Source organism: Medicago sativa, chromosome 6 (genome assembly GCF_051527215.1).
Source record: "Medicago sativa cultivar Bolivia chromosome 6, Bolivia_mono, whole genome shotgun sequence".
Lineage (NCBI taxonomy): Eukaryota > Viridiplantae > Streptophyta > Magnoliopsida > Fabales > Fabaceae > Medicago > Medicago sativa.
The window spans coordinates 12,838,175-12,858,342 of NC_140754.1; the positions used below are offsets into that span (position 1 = coordinate 12,838,175).

Below are 20,168 nucleotides of genomic sequence, written 5' to 3' on the forward strand. Positions count from 1 at the left end.
AAGCTAATCGGTAATCATGAAATATGGAAAACATGTAAGATTCAGACGGTTATCTTTTGTGATTTAAGTAATAATCGAAGCATCAAGATTGATGACTGGTTTCAGGAAAAGGTAATAACGCTCAAGCGATAACCAAATGAGATGATGTGGAGAATCAAGTTTATTGTCCCTAGATAAGAGGAATAAGTTAATGTTAAGTGGGTTATGGATCTTCTTGGTTTAAATTATGTATTAATATGTTTATGAGGTATGTATATCAGTTAAGAAGGTAAGAATCCACCTCGAAGTTTAAGAATGATATCATGTAGAGAGATGCAACTCTTGAGTTTTATGCAATGAGAATCATACTCTTGTATGCAATACTTGTTGAGTGAAAACGATACTTGTTAAGAAATGCTATAACATGATTTACAACTCTTAAGTTAAGATTGGTATTAAGATACTTGGGAACGAAGTATATTTTAAACCTGAAACTTTTCATTGTCAAAACTGAGGAGGTACGTCGCAAGCAAGTTCACGTAAGACGAGCTATGAAACCTTTTCAAAAATATAAAGACTCGTCTTGTGGTTATGTAGTACCAATACTGACTCAGTTTTGAAATGATAAATCTTTTTTTTAGCCAAGTATTTATTCGTTCCAAGAACCCGTATACCAATGTTTAAGAATTTCTTTAAATGAGATGCTAGAACACGTATCGTTATCATTTAACAAGAAGAGGTACTTGAAAGTATGCATATGTTATGGAAACGACACTGTTCGTATGAAGCCAATATCCAATAAGATACACGAAAAGGTGTTAACAATGTTTAATGTATGTGCAAGTAGTTTTGCTAGAGAGTTTCAAGAGCATGTGAACCACAACGTTGGTTATCAGATTTTCAGATGAAGTGAAAAATTTGATTACACTCCTCTATGTCAAGCTTTATGAGTTACCCATTAGTTCGGGTGCGATAAGATGCAATCAGATTGCAATGAGATCGAAAGAATTCTTAAGACTCGTTAAGAGATTCGTGGAATCGTTTATATGAGTAATGTATGTAAGAGGCATAAGTCCCAAAGTGCGGTAAGAAAGGTTATGTATGCATGAAAAGATGTTTCAAAGTTATAGGTAAGCACTGCAGGGCAAACCTGGTTTCCGGTAGGACTCCAGTTAAAAGGCAAATCCTGAGTGTTCATGTTGATGATAAGATACCTTTGGGTATGGTCTATGTTAAGCGGGTAAGATACGAGTCCGAGACAATACGTCTATGTGTACCAAGGAAAGTTCTAAATCATGATGTAACAAGTTAACTCTAATTTCTAAGGGATATTAAGATTGAGGAAGCTATATGCTTGTTTATGTGAATCAAGAAACAAAACGAAACACAAGCAATGATGAACTTCTTGGATATGTATGAATAGAGAATATATGGCTCTGACCTGGGATGGTAAGTTTTTGTCATAATGATTAGTAGTCGATCTCTAAATTTCGAGGACGAAATTTTTTTTAAGGGGGGTAGAATGTAATATCCCGCCTGACAGTATCGGTATATTACCCGTAAATCGTGCCAGAGGAAATATTTTATGGAAAAGTAAGTTAATGGAAATAATTCATGACATGTCAGCTTAATACGGATAAAGTATCAGAGACGAAATAAATACGCTTAAGGCAAGGGCATTTTGGTAATTGCACGATTAAGAGATATTTATATGTTTTGGAACCAAAAATATCTTCATAATCCTTTTTCTTTCTCTCTCTAGGGTTGAAGTTGGGAACTTCTCTCCCTTCCCTCTCTCCTTTCACGCCAACATCCTCTCCTTCTCTCCATCATCCTTTTCAAATCTTCTTCCTCCCATGGCAAGCTTCTAAAGTATGTCCCTCCATGAATATTATAAGCTAAGGGAAGCTTGTATCATGCTTGATTTCTTCCCTATCACCCCTCATGAAGCTATAGTTTTGTTGGAATCTCTTTTTCTCTTCACCAATCTTTCATGACACTCCATCCTCACATGGTAAGTTCCAAACTTGTTCCTTTATGGTCACTTAAGATTAAGGAAGTGTGTATTGTGTTTGATTATTCTATTTTCTCCTCTTGAAGAGGAGATTGGAAAACTAGGGTTTGATGTATGGTGAAGATGGTTTCTAAATTGGTACAAGGTATGGTCTCCACATGATCAAGGTAATAATATTAAGTTTGAGTGGATTAATATCTCTATCCTTCCTTACCAAGAATTCCTTTTGATTTCAAGTTTTGAATATGTGTTTGAGGGTGATGTTTGGAGCATGGTTTTGAGCATGATATGGTGTCTTGGTTTGCAAGATAGGGACAACAAGATAGAGAAGGTTTGGGCAAAGGAAGCAAATGGACCAAAGCTAGGGTTTTGCATGGAATTTGAATGATGCTTCAAGATTATTGTTAGGTGAGTTCCATAGATAGATTTCCCACCCTTTGGGATTATGTTTATGCCATGGAAATGAATATGAACAACATGATTAATTCTAGGGTTTAATGTGTATGTTTAGTTGCCCTTTTGCTATGCTTGCTATAATTGCTAATAATTGCCAAGAAAATGTTTTACAATGTTTCCTATGACCTCTAAGGGTCATATCATGACTAGGGACACTTGGTTGAGGTTTTGGGGTCAAAAACACCATTTATGCAGGTCTGGACTGTCATTACTCGCCACGGCGAGTAAACAGCTCGCCAAGGCAAGCAAAACACTCTCCCTGGAGTGCTGCTCGCCACCAACTCGCAACGGCGAGTAAGTGAACTCGCAACGGCGAGTAGAAAAGCTCGCAATGGCGAGCAAGTGGTACCTTCTGGTACTGCTTGCTCGTTCTGGCAGATTCGGTGTTTTTCCGTTCCGGATCTTTTGTGCAGTCTTTTATAAAAATAAACCCCTCAAACCAAGGTCCCAAATGATGATTAGATGAAGCAAGATTTTTATGATAAAGAGGCAAGTATTAGGCATGTTAGTAAAGCATGGCATACAAGAGAAACATGTTATGAATCGGGTAGTAAATTATCCATTAAGCAAGGAAAAACTAGAGCCTCGACATAGTTAGTCGAGAACTAGAAAGTTAGCAAGATTCCTAGAATGATAAGACGCGCAGTATAAACGCTTCGCACATGTTTAAGAATGTACAAGTAAGACTTTACCATTAATCGGATCGATTCAAGGATCCGAGGTAAACATGAATGAATGATTAGGTTTAACCTAAATGAACGTCAAGACCATGATTAATGAATGTGTAGGTGCCATGTCTCTTGTAATCCATGAAGGTATGGATTCAAGGGGTTTCCATTTGGAAACGGGGAAGGCTCCGTAAGGGGATCACATGGTACTGAGTAATGAAGGATGTAGGTGTTCGTGTCTCTTGCAATCCATGAAGGTATGGATTCAAGGGGTTCTCATGATGAGAACGGGGAAAGCTCCGTAAGGGGATCGCACGACACTGAGGGAGTCCGATGTACGTACATCGGTCATGATGGGATTGTACTCGGGGTTACTCCACCCGGGACTCTCCGTAAAATGAACCAAGATAATGATTGTTTGTTCAACGCTAACATAATAATGAATGAACTTATGTACGACCATGCATGTTATGTTTATGATTATGTTCATGATAAAGCAAGAATGAAATCCATGCACGATTATGTTTAAGAACAAGAGCACTAGGTGCTATGAGATAAGTCCAAGTTATGTATAGAACAAGTAAAGAACATGAAACCGATGACGATCATAGGTTTCCCCTAATCGTCCGGTTTAGAATCGTGCCATGATTACTTTATGTTTAGGCCTCGATACATCGAGTGTATTCTTGGCTATGCGGTTCTAGGTTCCCTCGACCGCCATGACACGTATAGGAAGTGAGGCCTATAACAAGTGAGATAAGATTATGACGGCCTAGTATGCACACCGTCTAAGTATGCAAGTCCCCACACACGTATAATCAACCGTCAGGTTGTAATGTAGACACGTGGTGACCGTAGGTTTCCCCTGAGGTTACCTATAGCCTAGGATTTAGGGGAACTCACTGAGACATTATGTCTCATCCCAATCCTTATTTGTTTCAGATAAGCAGGACGTATTGCAAGCGTGAAGCCGGATGGATGTTTTAACAAGTGCGCGTTCGTATCGCTTCAAGATGCCAAGGACATCAAGGATGTAATTTTATGTATGGAGGAGTTGTGATGTATTATTATTTATACGAACGTAACTTGTTGTAAATATTATTCATTCGAAGTTTTAATTGTTGTATATTTTAATGTATCCAGTACTAATATTAACGCACGTGCCAGACTTTCTAGATACGTCTGGTATGGGTGTTACATTTCTTGTTTTTAGTATCTTGTAGATTTCATTCATAAGTTATTGTGTATGGAATGTAAGTGATGAAGGTAGCAAAGTGCAAGCAAGTTGAAGGATGAATGGAGAATCTATGAAGTAATCTTGATGCATAAGGTAATCTCACAAGACACTAAATGAATCATATCAGACATCATGCTAGCACAATGTTTGTATAAAAAAAAACATGAATAATTTGTACAGAGACTTCAATTAGTCAAAAAAGGTTTGAAATGTATTAATAAATAAATTGGCAGTGTGTTTGGGACCCCTTAGAGATTTTGACATCACATTTTTACCCAAAATCTTTAGACATTAGATATATTGATCAATTCTCTTATATATCCAACATGTTATCAATTCCTAGTCAATGTGGGGCTGATCACGTGCTTGAATTCTGTTCTGCACTGGGTCAAGGCCATTATCTCCATTGATAGGGTTGTCTCAAGTCTCTAACGCAAGCGCGCCCCATAGCATGGACTAGCTCTAAATCCACTGAATTAGAGTTGTGAGAGCTAATCTTGACTATTGAAACCGAATCTAAGGCTAGCTTGTCATAATCTTTTCACAAGTGTCCTCATAAGACAACTGTCCGGATAAAGGTTGGGGGATCATAAACTTTTGTCAATCATTATAAAGACTAACTCATAGACTATTGACACGTAGAAATTGTTCTACCCTGAGTACCTCTTATATTCGGTGTATTCTTACTTGATCGTCAAAGTGTTTGTAGATACATCATCTCTTTAGAAGAAAAAAGGAACTATTGATCAAAGTCTAATAACTCGGAAAAATCACCACCTTTCACTGACCGTAGATCTCATGTCCTGATGAATCAAATTCCAACAAATAGTTTTGTTAATCTTAATTATTAAATTTTTATTATATATCTATTGCTCAAAACTCATTAGGAATCCATGCTAACCAAAGCTCTGCAGTTTATGTTGTCTAATGCATAAAGTTCAATGTAGTAACTCATGTTATGAATTGTGATCACAAGTTCTACACATAACACATGATCTCCAGTTTCAATTCCTTGTGCTTTCTGCCATATACAATACTTTTACCTTTTTTTCAATTCCTTCATACAAGTCAAATTTACTTTTGAGTAAGTTTTAAGTTTGGCACATATTGGTCGTTCATCACATGCTTGCTTGTACCATTTTTTTTTTTTTCAAACAAACCACTCGATTAGAACACGAATATGAGAAAATTAAATTAAATTTCTTTCTAACCCATAAATAAAATCATCTCAAGAAACATGGCCTCTAATCTAAAGATTTGGCCCTCTTTGATTAAAAAAAAAGGATATATATCTACAACATTTAATCTTAAAAAAAAAATCTATATTAATGTTATCTTGTTTTTTTTTTTTTAAAAAGGAAAAATGTTATCTTGTTGATGGTATTGAAAAGATAAGGGTTTATATTATATTTGTTAAATTGTTGTTGTTATTGAAAAAGATAAACATGGTTTTTTGGGTTTGCTACAATTTGAAGTCACAAATTTTTGTACTTATAATAATAAAAATGAAAATTTCATATAGAAAACTGTTCATAATTTATACACGTTGTTGCAATAAAGAAGCGGAAAGACAAACACATGAATATTTTTTTTTTTTCCCTAGTATTACAAATATGTTTATCCGTGTAATAACATTGGAATACAATAAAATATGTCATCGGTATACTCCACTTTACTACTTTTCACACAATCCTTTTCAATTTTCATGCATAGGGAATCCTTTACCACTCATTATTTTCTTCCGGCATAAGCATAATTGGCATAAATATCCGGTTGTATTCTAGAGGGTTTTTTTTTTTTTTTTTACTTTATGTCTTTTTAGGGTATTTACACACAACTACACGTCACAACAACTGTGATTCCAACATCAAGCACTAAATCTGCAAACACAATGTCATGTATATAAAATCCACTAATCATCGCATTTTCGTACCAACTCATTATTTTATTCAACATAAGTATAATGTCGCTGAATATGTTTTATCCTAAATACGACGTGATTGATAATCTATTTTACGCAATTTTAAACAATACCATAAAATGTCTTAAAGAGAGCTATCTCCCTTGTTCAGATTTTGAAGACAAATTTTTAAGGATAAAAAGGACATATGAAAATGTAGTAGACTTAAATATTTGTCTACCAATGTAAATAGCAATGGGCCTCATCTCCACACCTGTTTCTCTCATGTACACTTTGAATGAATCATACATTTGATGACTTGGAAACCGCAAACAGAGTCCATTAAAGCATTCCACAATGAAGATACACCCTCCTGTCACTATTATAAGCAAAAATCTACTTTTTAGATTCATTCAATAAATGATGTATGTGGTCCATTAAATAGACCACATACATCATTTATTGAATAAACCTAAAAAGTGAAATTTTGCTTATAATAGTGACCGGAGGGTATATATATTAAAAGAATCCAAGGAACCATCACAAGTCGGTAGAAAAAAAATATAAATAATATTCAAACTAATTAAAAGAATGTTTAGGAAAGCTGTGCCTATTTGCTTTTTCCTTCTGTGGCATCTCTTTGTAATTTGATGACAAAGAAAGGTTGCAGGAGTACAGATTTAAAAGCTGTGGCATCTCAACTCGTCGTACGAAATGCACTAATCATCATAAGGATTACTTGCTTTTTGTTGTTTTTTTAAAGACAGGAAGGCATGTGTCATTTTGTGGACATTGGTATTATTACAATGTCACACAAATACTATTCGTTTTCCTCTAAAAAAATACTATTCGTTTTAAGGATCTTTGTCAATCAAAAAACAACTATTGGTTGGGTTAGACCGGTACCGCTATTTTACCTTATCCAACCTGTTTCTTTTTTACTTTTTTATGTAGAAAATACTGATAGAATTAGAATTAGAATATGATTATAAACTATGGGTAGTGTTAACTTGTGTTCTAAAGACATATTTTAAGAAATTTTAAAAAAAGAAATATTTCCTTAAACTTTATGCATTCAATTCATTAAAACATTAAAAATTAAATGGGTCTTGCTAACAAGTGCCCTAAGGGCATTATTTAAGGAACCCAAAAAAAGAAATTATGTCTTGAAAATACAAGTCAAACACTTTTTAAAGTCATAACCGTACAATTTTCAATGCAAAAATTGCTACTTTTAGATGCTTAAACAATGCCCTTAGAGCACTTGTTAGCATTTTCCAAATTAAATTTAACGTACGCATTCCAATACATTATTTCTACATTTGGGTTTTAAACTTGTGCCTTAATGACATAAGTTAACATTTTTCATAAACTATATTATATATTTGAGGTATACTGTGTGATTAGACGATACTCCCTCCGTCCCGGAATAACTGACCCATTTTCTAAAAAAAAGTGTCCCAAAATAACTGACCCATTTCAATTTTCAATACAACTTTCATCATTCCCTATAACACTAAATAATACTACTTTTATCATTCCCAATACAATATATTCCACTTTCCCCTTTATTTATACATTTTTCTTAATATGTGTGAAAAACAAAATTGTGTCAATTAAATTGGGACGGAGGTAGTATTCATTTTAAAGTTTTGGATTAGTAATATGAATATTTAGAAAATATAAATGAATGTTTTAAATAATTGGAGATGACTAAGAGTAGTATTACCTTTCATGCTTCACTTCTGATGCAAATATCCAACGAGCTGAGCCCTTTACAATTACTCCCTCCGTTTCTTTTTATAAGCAAATTTTACTTTTTAGATTCATTCAATTAATGATGTATGTGGTCCATATTATGAACCACATACATCATTAATTGAATGAATCTAAAAAGTAAAATTTGCTTATAAAAAGAAACGGAGGGAGTAAATTAATATTACTTGCTTTGAAAATATAATAACATTAAAGAAAGTTTGCATTGCGTGATCTGGCCATCTCCACACGACTGAAAGCATTTCCATCAGAAGCAATGGCATTTGGTCTACAACGTACAAAGCATATCCACTCGTACAAAGCAATGGCATTTGGTCTACAACGTACAACCTTTAGAAAGTACACCACATGCATAGAAATTAAACTACTCCTTTCTAAATTTAAAAGTGCCTTCATTTTAAAAGTGCCTTCATGTTTATCTTTAATTTTGTCGCCACACACACTCACCTTTTCTCATTTTCTTCTTCAGTTCATCTTCTTGTTTGTCCCATCAATATCTTCTTCATTTTTTTTTCCTTATTTTCTGAAAGGAGATTGCTATAAAATATAGAGAGTTAGAGTCTTAACACATGTTTTTGCTACATGTCTGGTCATTCCTAAAATTAATGACTAATTTCCAAATTTAGTTATGTTATTTTACGAACGTTCACAATTAAAAACATCGACAAGAAGAAATAATTTATATTTTAATATAAGAAGATAATATTTTTGATAAGAATATAAATAAGATAATTTAAAGGCAAATTATAAGACACCGGTTTTTTTGTTACACTTAATTTTTTCTTGGTTACACATATGAGACACCGTTTATATATTTTTTTTTTTAACAAGATGAGACACCGTTTATAATTAACCTTGAAATTGTTTTTTGACAAATTAAAATTGTTTTTTCATCACCGGGTGAAATTTTTTCACGTTAATGAAAAGAAATAAAACTGAGACATGACAATTGAATCAAGGTTCTTTGCAAAATAAAATATTAAATATTTATTTATTAATGAAGTTGAGTCTTGACGGAAGTGTCCGACCTCTCTAAACATTAATATAAAATAAAGTTCAATATAAAATATGTTTATGTTCTCTACCAAAAAAACAAAAATATGTTTATGTTAATTATTTAAAATAAATTAAAATTTTAAATACTACTGTACATTCAACATGAATAGTGGTAATTTTTACTTTTCACCCATTTCAAGATGGGATCCGCCGATGTCTTTCTTAGGGTATCTCCAGCTGTACCTTATGAATTCCTATTTCCTTAAGTTTTGTGCCTTAGTTTAGTTTGTCATTGGAGTGTCATGACATGCCGTATCAAGTTGCTTAAAAATAAGGGATGTAAAAGACATTCTCATATCAGAGAATTTAACAATAAAAAGCCTTATTTTATTGCAAATCTGAAAGGGTAAAAAATTCAGAATCAATTATAAAAAATTAACCAGAAAAATGTAGTCCGAAATAAAATCAAACTCAAATCATGACAAGGGAATTGGAGGCGAAGGCAAGGGAAGAAGAGCATGAGGCAAGGTGGTATAATATCCTTTTGAAGGATACGTCTACTATGAATGAAACACAACTTAAAATCATGAGTATTATTGTAATCATATTAGGAAGAAGTTAGGAATGATATAATCAAATATTGTAATTAAAAATAACCGTCAGGTTAATTTAATGTTAGTAATCCTATTGTGTGTAATTCTAATTCTAATGTTAGTAATTCTGATGTTAGCCGTTAGTAATTCTGATGTTATCAATTTTATTTTAATGCTATTGTATATAACTCTATTGTATGTAACTCTAATGTCAGTATTAGAAATTCTAATGTCAGTAATTTAATGTCAGTATTCTAATGTTATTCCTCAAAAAAAAAAAAAGTATTCTAATGTTATTATTAGTGTCAGTCAGTATTAGAAATTCTAATGTAAGTAATTTAATGTCAGTATTCGTATGTAACTCTAATGTCAGTATTCTAATTTTAAAAAACTAGCCGGTAAAAAAATTAATCATTTGCAATGCACTTTAAGGAAAATGATAGATTCAGTGACAAAATTTATCAAGAAAATTTCTAAGACAATGTATTTGCTAACACTTTTTCTTAATTACACATCATTACCTCCCTTGATTTCCGTCAAATAACAAATTTAATTTGTTGAGACATTTTCTTGATAAATTCTTGATAAAAACTCAATAGATAAATAGCAATGCTCCTTTATTTATTTCATTATAATGTACGTATCATTTATTTAATTCTTGTATTTTTAATATTTATGATTTTTTTACCAATTAATAAAGTAAATGAATTAAAATTTAAATTGAATCAAAATTAAGTGAAGATAACAAAATATAATTTATGGGGTCATGTATGAGTTACATATTGTACTTCACTCTCATCTCATCCATCCATCCACTTCCATCCACTTCCACTTCCATCCATCCATCCACTTCCACTCTCATTATATCAAAACACAAAACTACCAAAATTACTTAACTATCCATACTTCAAACTTTTTCTTTAAGGTTATTGTTGTCAAATACTACCAAAATTACTTAACTACCCATACCTCAAACTTTTCCTTTAGGGTTATTTTTGTCAAATACTACCAAACCCACTTTCTCATCTTTCTTTATTTAATAATAAACTTTTCTCTCTCATCTTTCTTTATTTATAATAATAATTTTTTCTCTCTCATCTTTATTTATTTAATAACAAACTTTTCTCTCACATTTATTTTTTAATAATAATCTTTTCTCTCTCAATATCACTCTCCTCTCTTATCTTTTTCTTACCAACTTTTTTCATTTTTTCATTTTCTCTCTTTATTTACAACTTCTTTTTCTTACTAACAAGTGTTGTTGTTATAGAATAATATGATTTTGTATTTTACGATAACACTATTATATAATACGTTAATTATATTTTTTTCACGGGACGCATATTAATATTTTTCACACTCAAATATATTAGTAAATAAAATCTATGATTATTTTTATTTATTAGCTTTTTTCATATCATCAATACTCAGTGTCGAAAAATATTATAATATACTATGATTAATCATACTTCAATTTTTTCTGCTGTTTTTTTTTAAATGTATCACTAAAAAACCCATTGGATTGTACAATTGTAACACGGGACCCATTTTAGTAACTACAACAAGTGATCAATTTTAATAGTATTTTTTAAATATCTCTAATTAAACATCGCGATTGTCTAAGTTTTATTAATATATTAATAAAATATATGTGGGTGTATGAACCATATATTAATTTTTTTTTGAGGGAATGAACCATATATTAATAGAAATATATATGAGTATATGTTTGTTTTATGGGAATAGATTAATATATTCTTATTTCTGAAATTTAATGGGAACTATATATTAATAAAATACAAATGAGTATATATTAACAAATATATCAAACTATATTTTTTTTTACGGGAATATGTTATTATATATTTATTTAATACAAATGAGTATATATCAACAAAAATATATCTCACTATATGTTTTTAATGGGAATATGTTAGTATATATTTATTTATGAAGTGTATTTTCATTTATTAGTTTTTTTAATATCGTCAATACTTCAATTTTTTCCGTTTTTTTTTTTGAAAATGTATCACTAAAAAAATCATTGGAGTGTACAATTGTAACACGGGACCCATTTTTTTAATTAGTATTTTTTTAATATCTCTATTTAAACACCGCGACTGCCTTTTAAACACCGCGACTGCCTAAGTTTCTCTCTCATCTTTCTAATATTTTTCACACTCAAACATATTAGTAAATAAAATCTATGATTATTTTTATTTATTAGCTTTTTTCATATCATCAATACTAAAACAAACAAGAAAATTATAATATACCATGATTAATCATACTTCAATTTTTTCTGTTGTTTTTAAATGTATTAATAAAAAACCTGTTGGAGTCTACAATTGTAACACGGGACCCATTTTAGTAATTATAACGAGTTATCAGTTTTAATTAGTATTTTTAATCTTTCAAAAAAAATAGTATTTTTTTAATATCTCTATTTAAACAATGCGACTGCCTAAGTTTTATTACTATATGAATAAAGTATATGCGGGTGTATGAACTATATATTAATAAAAATATATATGAGTATATGTTTGTTTGATGGGAATATATTATTATATTCTTATATTCTTATTAATGAGAACTATATATATATATATATATATATATATATATATATATATATTGATAAAATATATATAAGTGTATGGACTATATATTAACAAAAATATATCTCACTGTATTTTTTTTTATGGGAATATGTTAGCATATGCTTATTTATGAAATATATTTTACGATAACAATATTATATAATACATTAATTATGATTTTTCACGGGATGCTTATTAGTATTTTTCACACGAAAACATATTAGTAAATAAAAACTATGATTATTTTTATCTATTAGCTTTTTTAATATCGTCAATACTAAAATTTAATATATATTTGTTCATATTAAAATTTAATTATTTTATAATTTTTCATTACTACCGATCAATATATACATTATTATGCTTTAAATACTTTACATATTTTCACCATGTACAAAAAAAAAACATTATGCCAAGCGCAGCTGATACGCGACACGCGGCGGAGCCACGGCCATACAGCGCGGCGAAGCCGCGCTACCCGTGTTGTAGCGTGGGTATCTTACCTAGTTACCGTTGGAGTAGAACTCATTGAGATTGCTTAGAAATTGCTTAAATACAATGTTACAATTTAGACCCACAAAAAGTAACTCAAGCAACCAAGATTTGTTCACCCATTTACTACCTTCAAACCAGACAGGCAAACATATCCTATTAAAAGTGGCAACTTCCACTTTTCAACTAGTTTAGTGTGGGAACATTTTTCATGTGGGATTCGCCAATATCTTTCTTTACTTCACCAAAACAATTAAAATCATGAAAATATTATAAGCGGTGTGTGTCCTACAGTCAAATCATCAACTTGACCATTCTAAGGGAGGGGTCAAATGTTACAAAAAAGAAGTCGAGACAAGTTTGAATTGGTAACTTTTCTTGTCAGTCCTATTCCTAACTCCCAAAGCCGACCATCTTTGGTCCTTGATCTCCATTCTAAGTTGCTTTTTGCCACTTTACTCGTTATCTACCTTATATTTTTTTTGCCTACCTCATTTATATGCTTCCATGACATCATGACAATCTTATAAGCGGGGCCTACTTCAAAAGCCGACCATCTTTGGTCCTTATATTTTTTTTGCCTATATAAACGCATCCCTTATGTTCATAAGTGTAAAAAAAGCAAAAAGAAGAAGAAGAAGAAGGATTTCTTAGCCGTGTTATTCTCATTTTCTCTCAAGAGGTAATAATGTCTCTAACTCTCTCTTCTTCTACATCACAACCCTCTTCTTCCTCTCTTTTTCCTACATCTTCTCTGCTCTCAAACGTTGTCTCTGTTATATTTCAGTGATAATTTCATAGTTCCAATGAAAACCATATCACCAGCAAATCCTTTATTCTTCTGTCCATTAAATTTAAAATGATCATCATCATCAATAAATTTGTTCAATTTCTTTACATTTCCACTTATGTTCTAAGCTAGACTTATTTCTTTACAAATAATTTGTTCACTGTGTTCAATTTCTTTACATTTTCCACTTAAGTTTGAACTTTAGATTCATTATTTAGTTCATAGGATTTGTCACAGGAGAATTGTCTCCCATAATGGGAAAGTCCTGTTTGGGCAGGTGGTGATTTACAACTTTTGGGACAATTTTTTTTTTTTATTATAATAAGTTTATTTAATTTTTTAAGGTTAATAGGCTTTTACCCCCGCCATTTGGGGGACTTTTGGTATACCCATGTCGAAAAAAACTTGGAGATTCCCCCCTGTAAAATGAAGATTCTTTGGATTACCCCTCAGTGCATATGTGGCGTGCTGAGTCAGCTTTTTTTTGATTACGTGGCACACTGACTGTATAATTCTTTTAATTTTTAATTTTTTTTATTACCACTCATTTATATGTTTCTTTTTTTTTATTTACAATTAATTTTTTTTGAAAAACAATTAAAAAAAATCCTAAAATACCCCTAATGCTTTAAAAAATAAAAAAAATTCTGGATTTTTTTTTGGAAATTATAAAAGAATTCTTAAAAAATAATATTCTCCAACATGTTTGTTTTGAAAAATAATATTATCCAACAGAATTTTTTTTTACAAAAATATATGAATTTTTTTTTTCTAATTTGTTAATTTCGAAAAATATTTTATAAAAATTATGGAATAAAATTTTCGAAATTTTTCTATATTTAATTTCTCTGAAAAAAATGAAATTAAGATTTTGACAATTAAAATAAAAATAGAATTTTCAGATTATATGATTTTCCATATTTTATTTTCATATATTAATTGGAATTTAAAAAAAATATTTCCAGATTCTTAATTTTTAATTTTTTTAATTACATCTCACTTATATATCTTTTTTTTATTTACAATTAATTTTTTTTTAATTTTTTTTTTTGAAGGAAATTTTTTTTTTAAAATTAAAAAATAACTTAAAAAAAGAAAGATTATTAACAAAACTTTAAAATTAATTTTTTTTTTCTCCTCTTCTTTCTCCAGCGCCTTCTCTTCTTCTTCTCTCCTCCTTCATCAACACAACATCAACAACACACAACAATCCACAACAACATATCAATCTCATCATCCATCAACAACTTCCCTCTTCTTATGTCCAACAACAACACATAATCAATATAGCAACAAAACAATATCTTCCAAACTGACAAGAACGCAACATCAACAGCAACTCACAACAACAACAACACAACAACAGAAACACAAACACAAACCTTCACTGCCAAAACTTAACCCAGAAACACAACAACACAAAACTTTTGAAAAACCCTCATCCTCATTTTTAATTTCATACCCAATTTCGCGAACTTTAAGAGCATAACAACAACAACAACAACAACGCAGCTGATCTAGAAAATTTTAATTTTTTTTCCATATTGAACAAATTTTTAACGTAAAAAAAAGTACAAATTTTTGGGTTTGGATTTTAATTTATGAGATGAAAAAGATGAAGAGAAGAGAAAAGAACAAAGATTTTTGGGTTGGGTTGAAGACGGAATAAGAAGATGAGGGAAGTTGTTGAAGAAGATGAAAAGGATGAAGAGAAGAGGAAGGAGGAAAAAAAGGGTACGGTAGAGAGAAGAAAGAAGAGAAGGATGAGTTTTTTTTTATTAAAAGAAATTTGAATGGAATAAACTAAAATAGAAAATAATTTTGTCAAAAAAAAGTTGGAAGGAAGAATAAATAAGGATGAGATATGGAGAAGAGAAGGAGAACAGTGGGGGAAGAAGAGAGAAGAGGATGGATCGCTGGAGAAGAAAAGAAAGAAAAAGAATTGATTTTTTTAATTTATCCTTAGGGGCATTTTAGGTATTTCACATTTTTAACATACTTTTAAAAAAAAATTGTGACGTGTCAGTTAATTAGTGTACAATCAGCATGCCACGTAAGCTAATTTACACAGTCAGATGCTGACAGTTGGCTTTAGGGGGGGTGAACCAAGGAATCTTCATTTTGCAGGGGGGAATCTCCAAGTTTTTTTTGGACAGGGGTATACCAAAAGTCCCCCAAATGGCAGGGGGTAAAAGCCTATTAACCCAATTTTTTATTTTTACTTTTTGCTAACTAATATGATATGCTAATCATTGATACATTATCTCTCTTGTTTACAGTGAAAATGAGCACGTTGTTGAGTATGCTGATTATGGTAAGTATCAAGGTGATTCTAATAAATATATTTAACATAAATGTGCTGATAAATATACATAATAACCAAAATATGCCCACATCGGCACAACCATCATTCAACCATTACACATTCGCCCAACAATGGCCACCGAGTGTTTGCATCAACTCACACAAGAGATGCACAAATCAAATTCCGAGTACCTTCACTATACATGGGCTATGGCCATCAAACGCAGTGCCACTTCACCCGAGAAATTGCATCATACCATCATCATTTGATTTTAACAGAGTGAGTTCATGTCAATCCTCATTCATTCTATGTATGTTTATTGTTGTATGTGTCGTTGAGTGATTTTTTTTGTTTTGGTTTACTCTTCAACAGATTCAAAGTTTGGTGCCACTACTTTCAATTGCTTGGCCTAATCTAAATGGCATTAACAAAAGGTTCTGGAAGACTCAGTGGGACAAACATGGAAGCTGCTCCTTATTCAATCAATTTGACTACTTTAAACACGCAATTTATCTATGGTCTAAGAACAATCTCACATCTATTCTCGAAGAAGACGGCATCACACCTGGAGGCTATTACGATAAACAACGTATTATTGATGTTATAGTTAACAATATTGGTGTTGACCCGAATCTTACTTGTGTTGGTAATTCGTTAGCTGAGATTCATTTGTGTTTTGATCCTACATATGCAATCAACTATAGGAATTGTCCTTATTCACATCATCAAACATGTGCAACGGCGACAATTTTTTTTTAGTCATAGCAAATTGAGTAGAACGAAACGAAGAGGGTGTTAGAGGATAATTACTTTTGTATATCTCATTGTATTTATTATTCTGTTAACTATGTAATCTTAGCTATCATTGCTAACAGTCAACATCTATAGTGGTCAACTGTATAATGAATCACGACCATTATACCTATTGATAGTCATTAAGGAATTGATCATTCCTTCCTTAAGTACAGGATCATTCTGTTGTATATATGTGGTCAACACTTATCAATAATATCTTAATATATAATCCAAAGGTACATAATGCATACCCAAATTTGCAAACCCTAAAGAAATGGGCGGGAATTGTGCTTCATTTATTGCAGATTTTGAAATTCAAATCTCCCACCCAAAGTCAACTGTATCTCATTGTAAATGACAAATAATTAATGTCATCTATTTTCAATATTGGATATTGCATATCTATCTAATTACGTCATTAGGAACCATTAGTCTGACTAACCCTTCTCTCTCTCTATCTACGATTCTTCATCTCTCCCTCTTTTCTCTCACCCCGTTCTCCCAATGCCACCGTCCACTCCTCCGCTAGAACCATAGCGGAACTCCGCCGTATTACCACCACCACCCGTGACACATCCATTTCATTCAACACCTGATTCCATCCCCCTCTCTGCAATTGATTTCAAACCCCAAATCCCCTTCCACCTCACCATCGTTGGAGACCATTATAGGGCATTCCAATACCTATTTTCATGGCTACTTCTTCTCTCTTTCTCCACCAAATCCTTCCTCACGATTTCCTCCATCTACAAGACTCTGTTAGCTCTCTCTCTCCCTCTCTCTTTGTCTCTTTCGCTGTTATGTTAACTGTTTGATTTATCTTTTGAATTCTCTCTTATTCAATTCATCTTTGTTCTTCAAGAACACTGGAATGAAACATTGAAACCTCAATTGGTCCCTTTGGGATTAACCTACTTTTGTATTTAGATGTGTTGCTTTATCGATTGAGCCTCCGCTGCTTTTTTGTTTGTTTGTTTCGGTTAGCCACATACCTCTAATCCCCAGTCGTGTAAGCCATCTTTCCCTTTAGATATTCTATTTATTTCAATTTTCATTTTTGTCCACCTTCCACTTTTATTTGTTGTGAACTTCGGGGTTTAATTGAATTTTTTGTTATTGTTACTTCAAACTTCAACAATCGATAGGTTATTATAATTGTAAACTGTTTATTGTTTATTTGTTTAACTATCATTGGAATTGTATATTGTGTGTATCTATCATTGGTATTTTTAGTCTCTGTTACTAATTCTTTGTTACTTTATATAACTGATGCAGCTAGATTGGTCTTAAATTCATTGCATTTGGGTTGCATTTTTCTGGGATTTGATATCAACTATCACTTCTTGATTTGATCTTAGTCATATAAGCTAATGGAGTTATAGTTTATGAGAATTTTGATCTGGGGCTGGTGGCATAAATAAGGTGTTTTCACACAGAAAATTGTCAATGGACTTTCATACTTTGAAGGTAATATGTCTTCTTCGACTTTGTTGTCTCTATGATTTTCTATCCTTTAGGTTTGTGTTATCTTCGATTGTGTTGTCTCTGTGATCATATTTTTTTATCTTAAGTAAATTTATTCTAGAAACACTTGACAAATCATCTAGAAGGATGGTGAACACAACCTATGGAGGTTTTTAAAAGAAATATGTAAATCACAAAGGATATTACTACTAAAAAGTGTAACATACAGTGCAGAGGTCAATATGTGTCTCAATGTAGTGACTTTACTGAATTACGTTGAGGGTCCAACGTTGTATGATGAAATTAAGACTCTGGAAAATTTCAAGTACGACAGCTTTAAAGATGTGTGCTTTGCTTTGGGTCTATTGGATGATGATAAGGAGTTCATAGACGCGATTAACCAAGCAGCTCAATGGGGCACCGCTGGTTATCTTCGTAAATTGTTCGTGGCTCTCTTAATTTCAAGTCAGTTCTCTCGACTGGAGGTTGTTTGGTACAAGACTTGGGAGCATTTGAGTGATGATGTTTTAAATCGACAAACACGTATTCTACGTGTCGAAGGTACATATTATAACCTTCTAAACTATATGTGGACTATATCTTAAAAAATGCCTTTCTTTATTATTGAGGTTTCATGTGCAAGAAATTGATATTTATAAAATGACAGTAAATGATTTAGTTGGCGAAGCAGTACAAAATATACGACCATGCCTATCTGATTTTTTGCGCGCACATGAATTTGATGATGTGGTATTAATTGCCAACTAAAGATTATAATTGTTGAACCATGTTATTATTGTTATATATACACGTATCTAATATTATTTTTTTTATGTGGAGCACAGTTTAATAACAGTCTTAATAATAATATGTCCTATACCAGAAAGCTCCAGTTATGAGATGTAGGCTGTGGTATGTGAAAAATAACTAGCGGTATGGTTCAGATTATAATCAACGTGATTATTGCTGTTCTTATAGGATGATAGCAGGCCGTGCTGCCACTCAATATGAAACTGATCTGATTTATATTATGAAGCTTTGTTCATGTGATTTTTATATGGTGATTTTTTTAATGTCTTATTCCTTATTGTTCCCTGCAAACATGCAGATTTGGTGTTGGATGACCATCAGTTGCGAATTTATGCGTTTGCAGAAACTGAATTATTGTTGCAGAGCCATGGCAAAAATATGGAAGAAGATTATCCCATGATGCCTCAATCTGACGTGTCTTTGATCCACCGAGCTCGCAATAGATTGATGTACGATGAGTTGAGGTATGACCTGTGTTGTATAGGTTGGTGGGTGCTGTTAGCAGCTTCTGTTTGTTCCTGCAGAGTCTGCTGTGGACAGCCCAGGTCTGTGTTTGCGTAGCCTGCTGATGTTGGGGGAGTAGGTGATGTTCATGGTGGGTTTTTTTAGTTTTTGTGCAGCCTGCTGCTATTGGGGGCGTATTGTTGTTAATGGAATCAATTAGTCACCAATTATATAATGTCGATTTTATTTGCACTTGCAAAATTTTGATTAAGTTTATATGATTGCAATGAAGAGAACCAATTGTAATTTAGAATCAATGGTAGTAATTTTAATATGTCAAGGATTGGAAAATGAATTTTAGACCCCCTTCATTGTCTAAATATTTTTGTTTTAACTTTCATCTGTATCAACTAAATAATTTCATGCCATCTTATACATCTTTATTATTTGAACTTGAAAAGTGTAATCGCTGCTATAATTATGTTGAGGAATGCATATTGATTTTTGGATATCAGTGGGATCTTTTAGTTACTTTTGATTTATTTCTTCTCCGATTTGAAGTCCACGTGCGATATAGTGAAATAAAGAAGCGTTGAAATTATAAATTCAAGTAGTAGTTGGTGTGGATGCTTGAGTGTGTGGCCTGTGGGTTGGATGTTTTTGGTTGTCGCATTTTTTCAGCTGCGCATGTGATGCCTTGCTGTTCTGTTTTTGCTGGCAGCTGTTTTTTCATGTTCCTGTATTGGCCTGCGCTTTGAGTGTCCTTTGGGGTGGTTTGTTTTGTAGTTATTATATTTGGGAATGCCTCTTTATGCCTTAGCAGCTGAGGGTTTGTATCTGTTTCTTTCA

General features: G+C 32.0%; 1 protein-coding gene across 1 annotated transcript; it reads left to right on the top strand.

Annotated features, from left to right (window-relative positions):
- Positions 1–13,333: 13,333 nt before the first annotated feature.
- Positions 13,334–16,988, top strand: LOC146912941 (uncharacterized). The gene is made up of 3 exons (XM_085716249.1): positions 13,334–13,393; positions 15,781–16,085; positions 16,179–16,988. Exons 2-3 carry the CDS (start codon positions 15,786–15,788, stop codon positions 16,563–16,565), a joined length of 687 nt encoding a protein of 228 aa, XP_085572375.1. The 5' UTR covers positions 13,334–13,393; positions 15,781–15,785; the 3' UTR covers positions 16,566–16,988.
- Positions 16,989–20,168: the final 3,180 nt, after the last annotated feature.

Bases quoted from the DNA above. Each gene is read 5' to 3' on its own strand.
- LOC146912941 (XM_085716249.1), top strand. From the start codon at position 15,786: ATGAGCACGTTGTTGAGTATGCTGATTATGGTAAGTATCAAGGTGATT. The intron at 16,086-16,178 runs GTGAGTTCATGT...ACTCTTCAACAG, and splicing joins CATCATTTGATTTTAACAGA to ATTCAAAGTTTGGTGCCACT.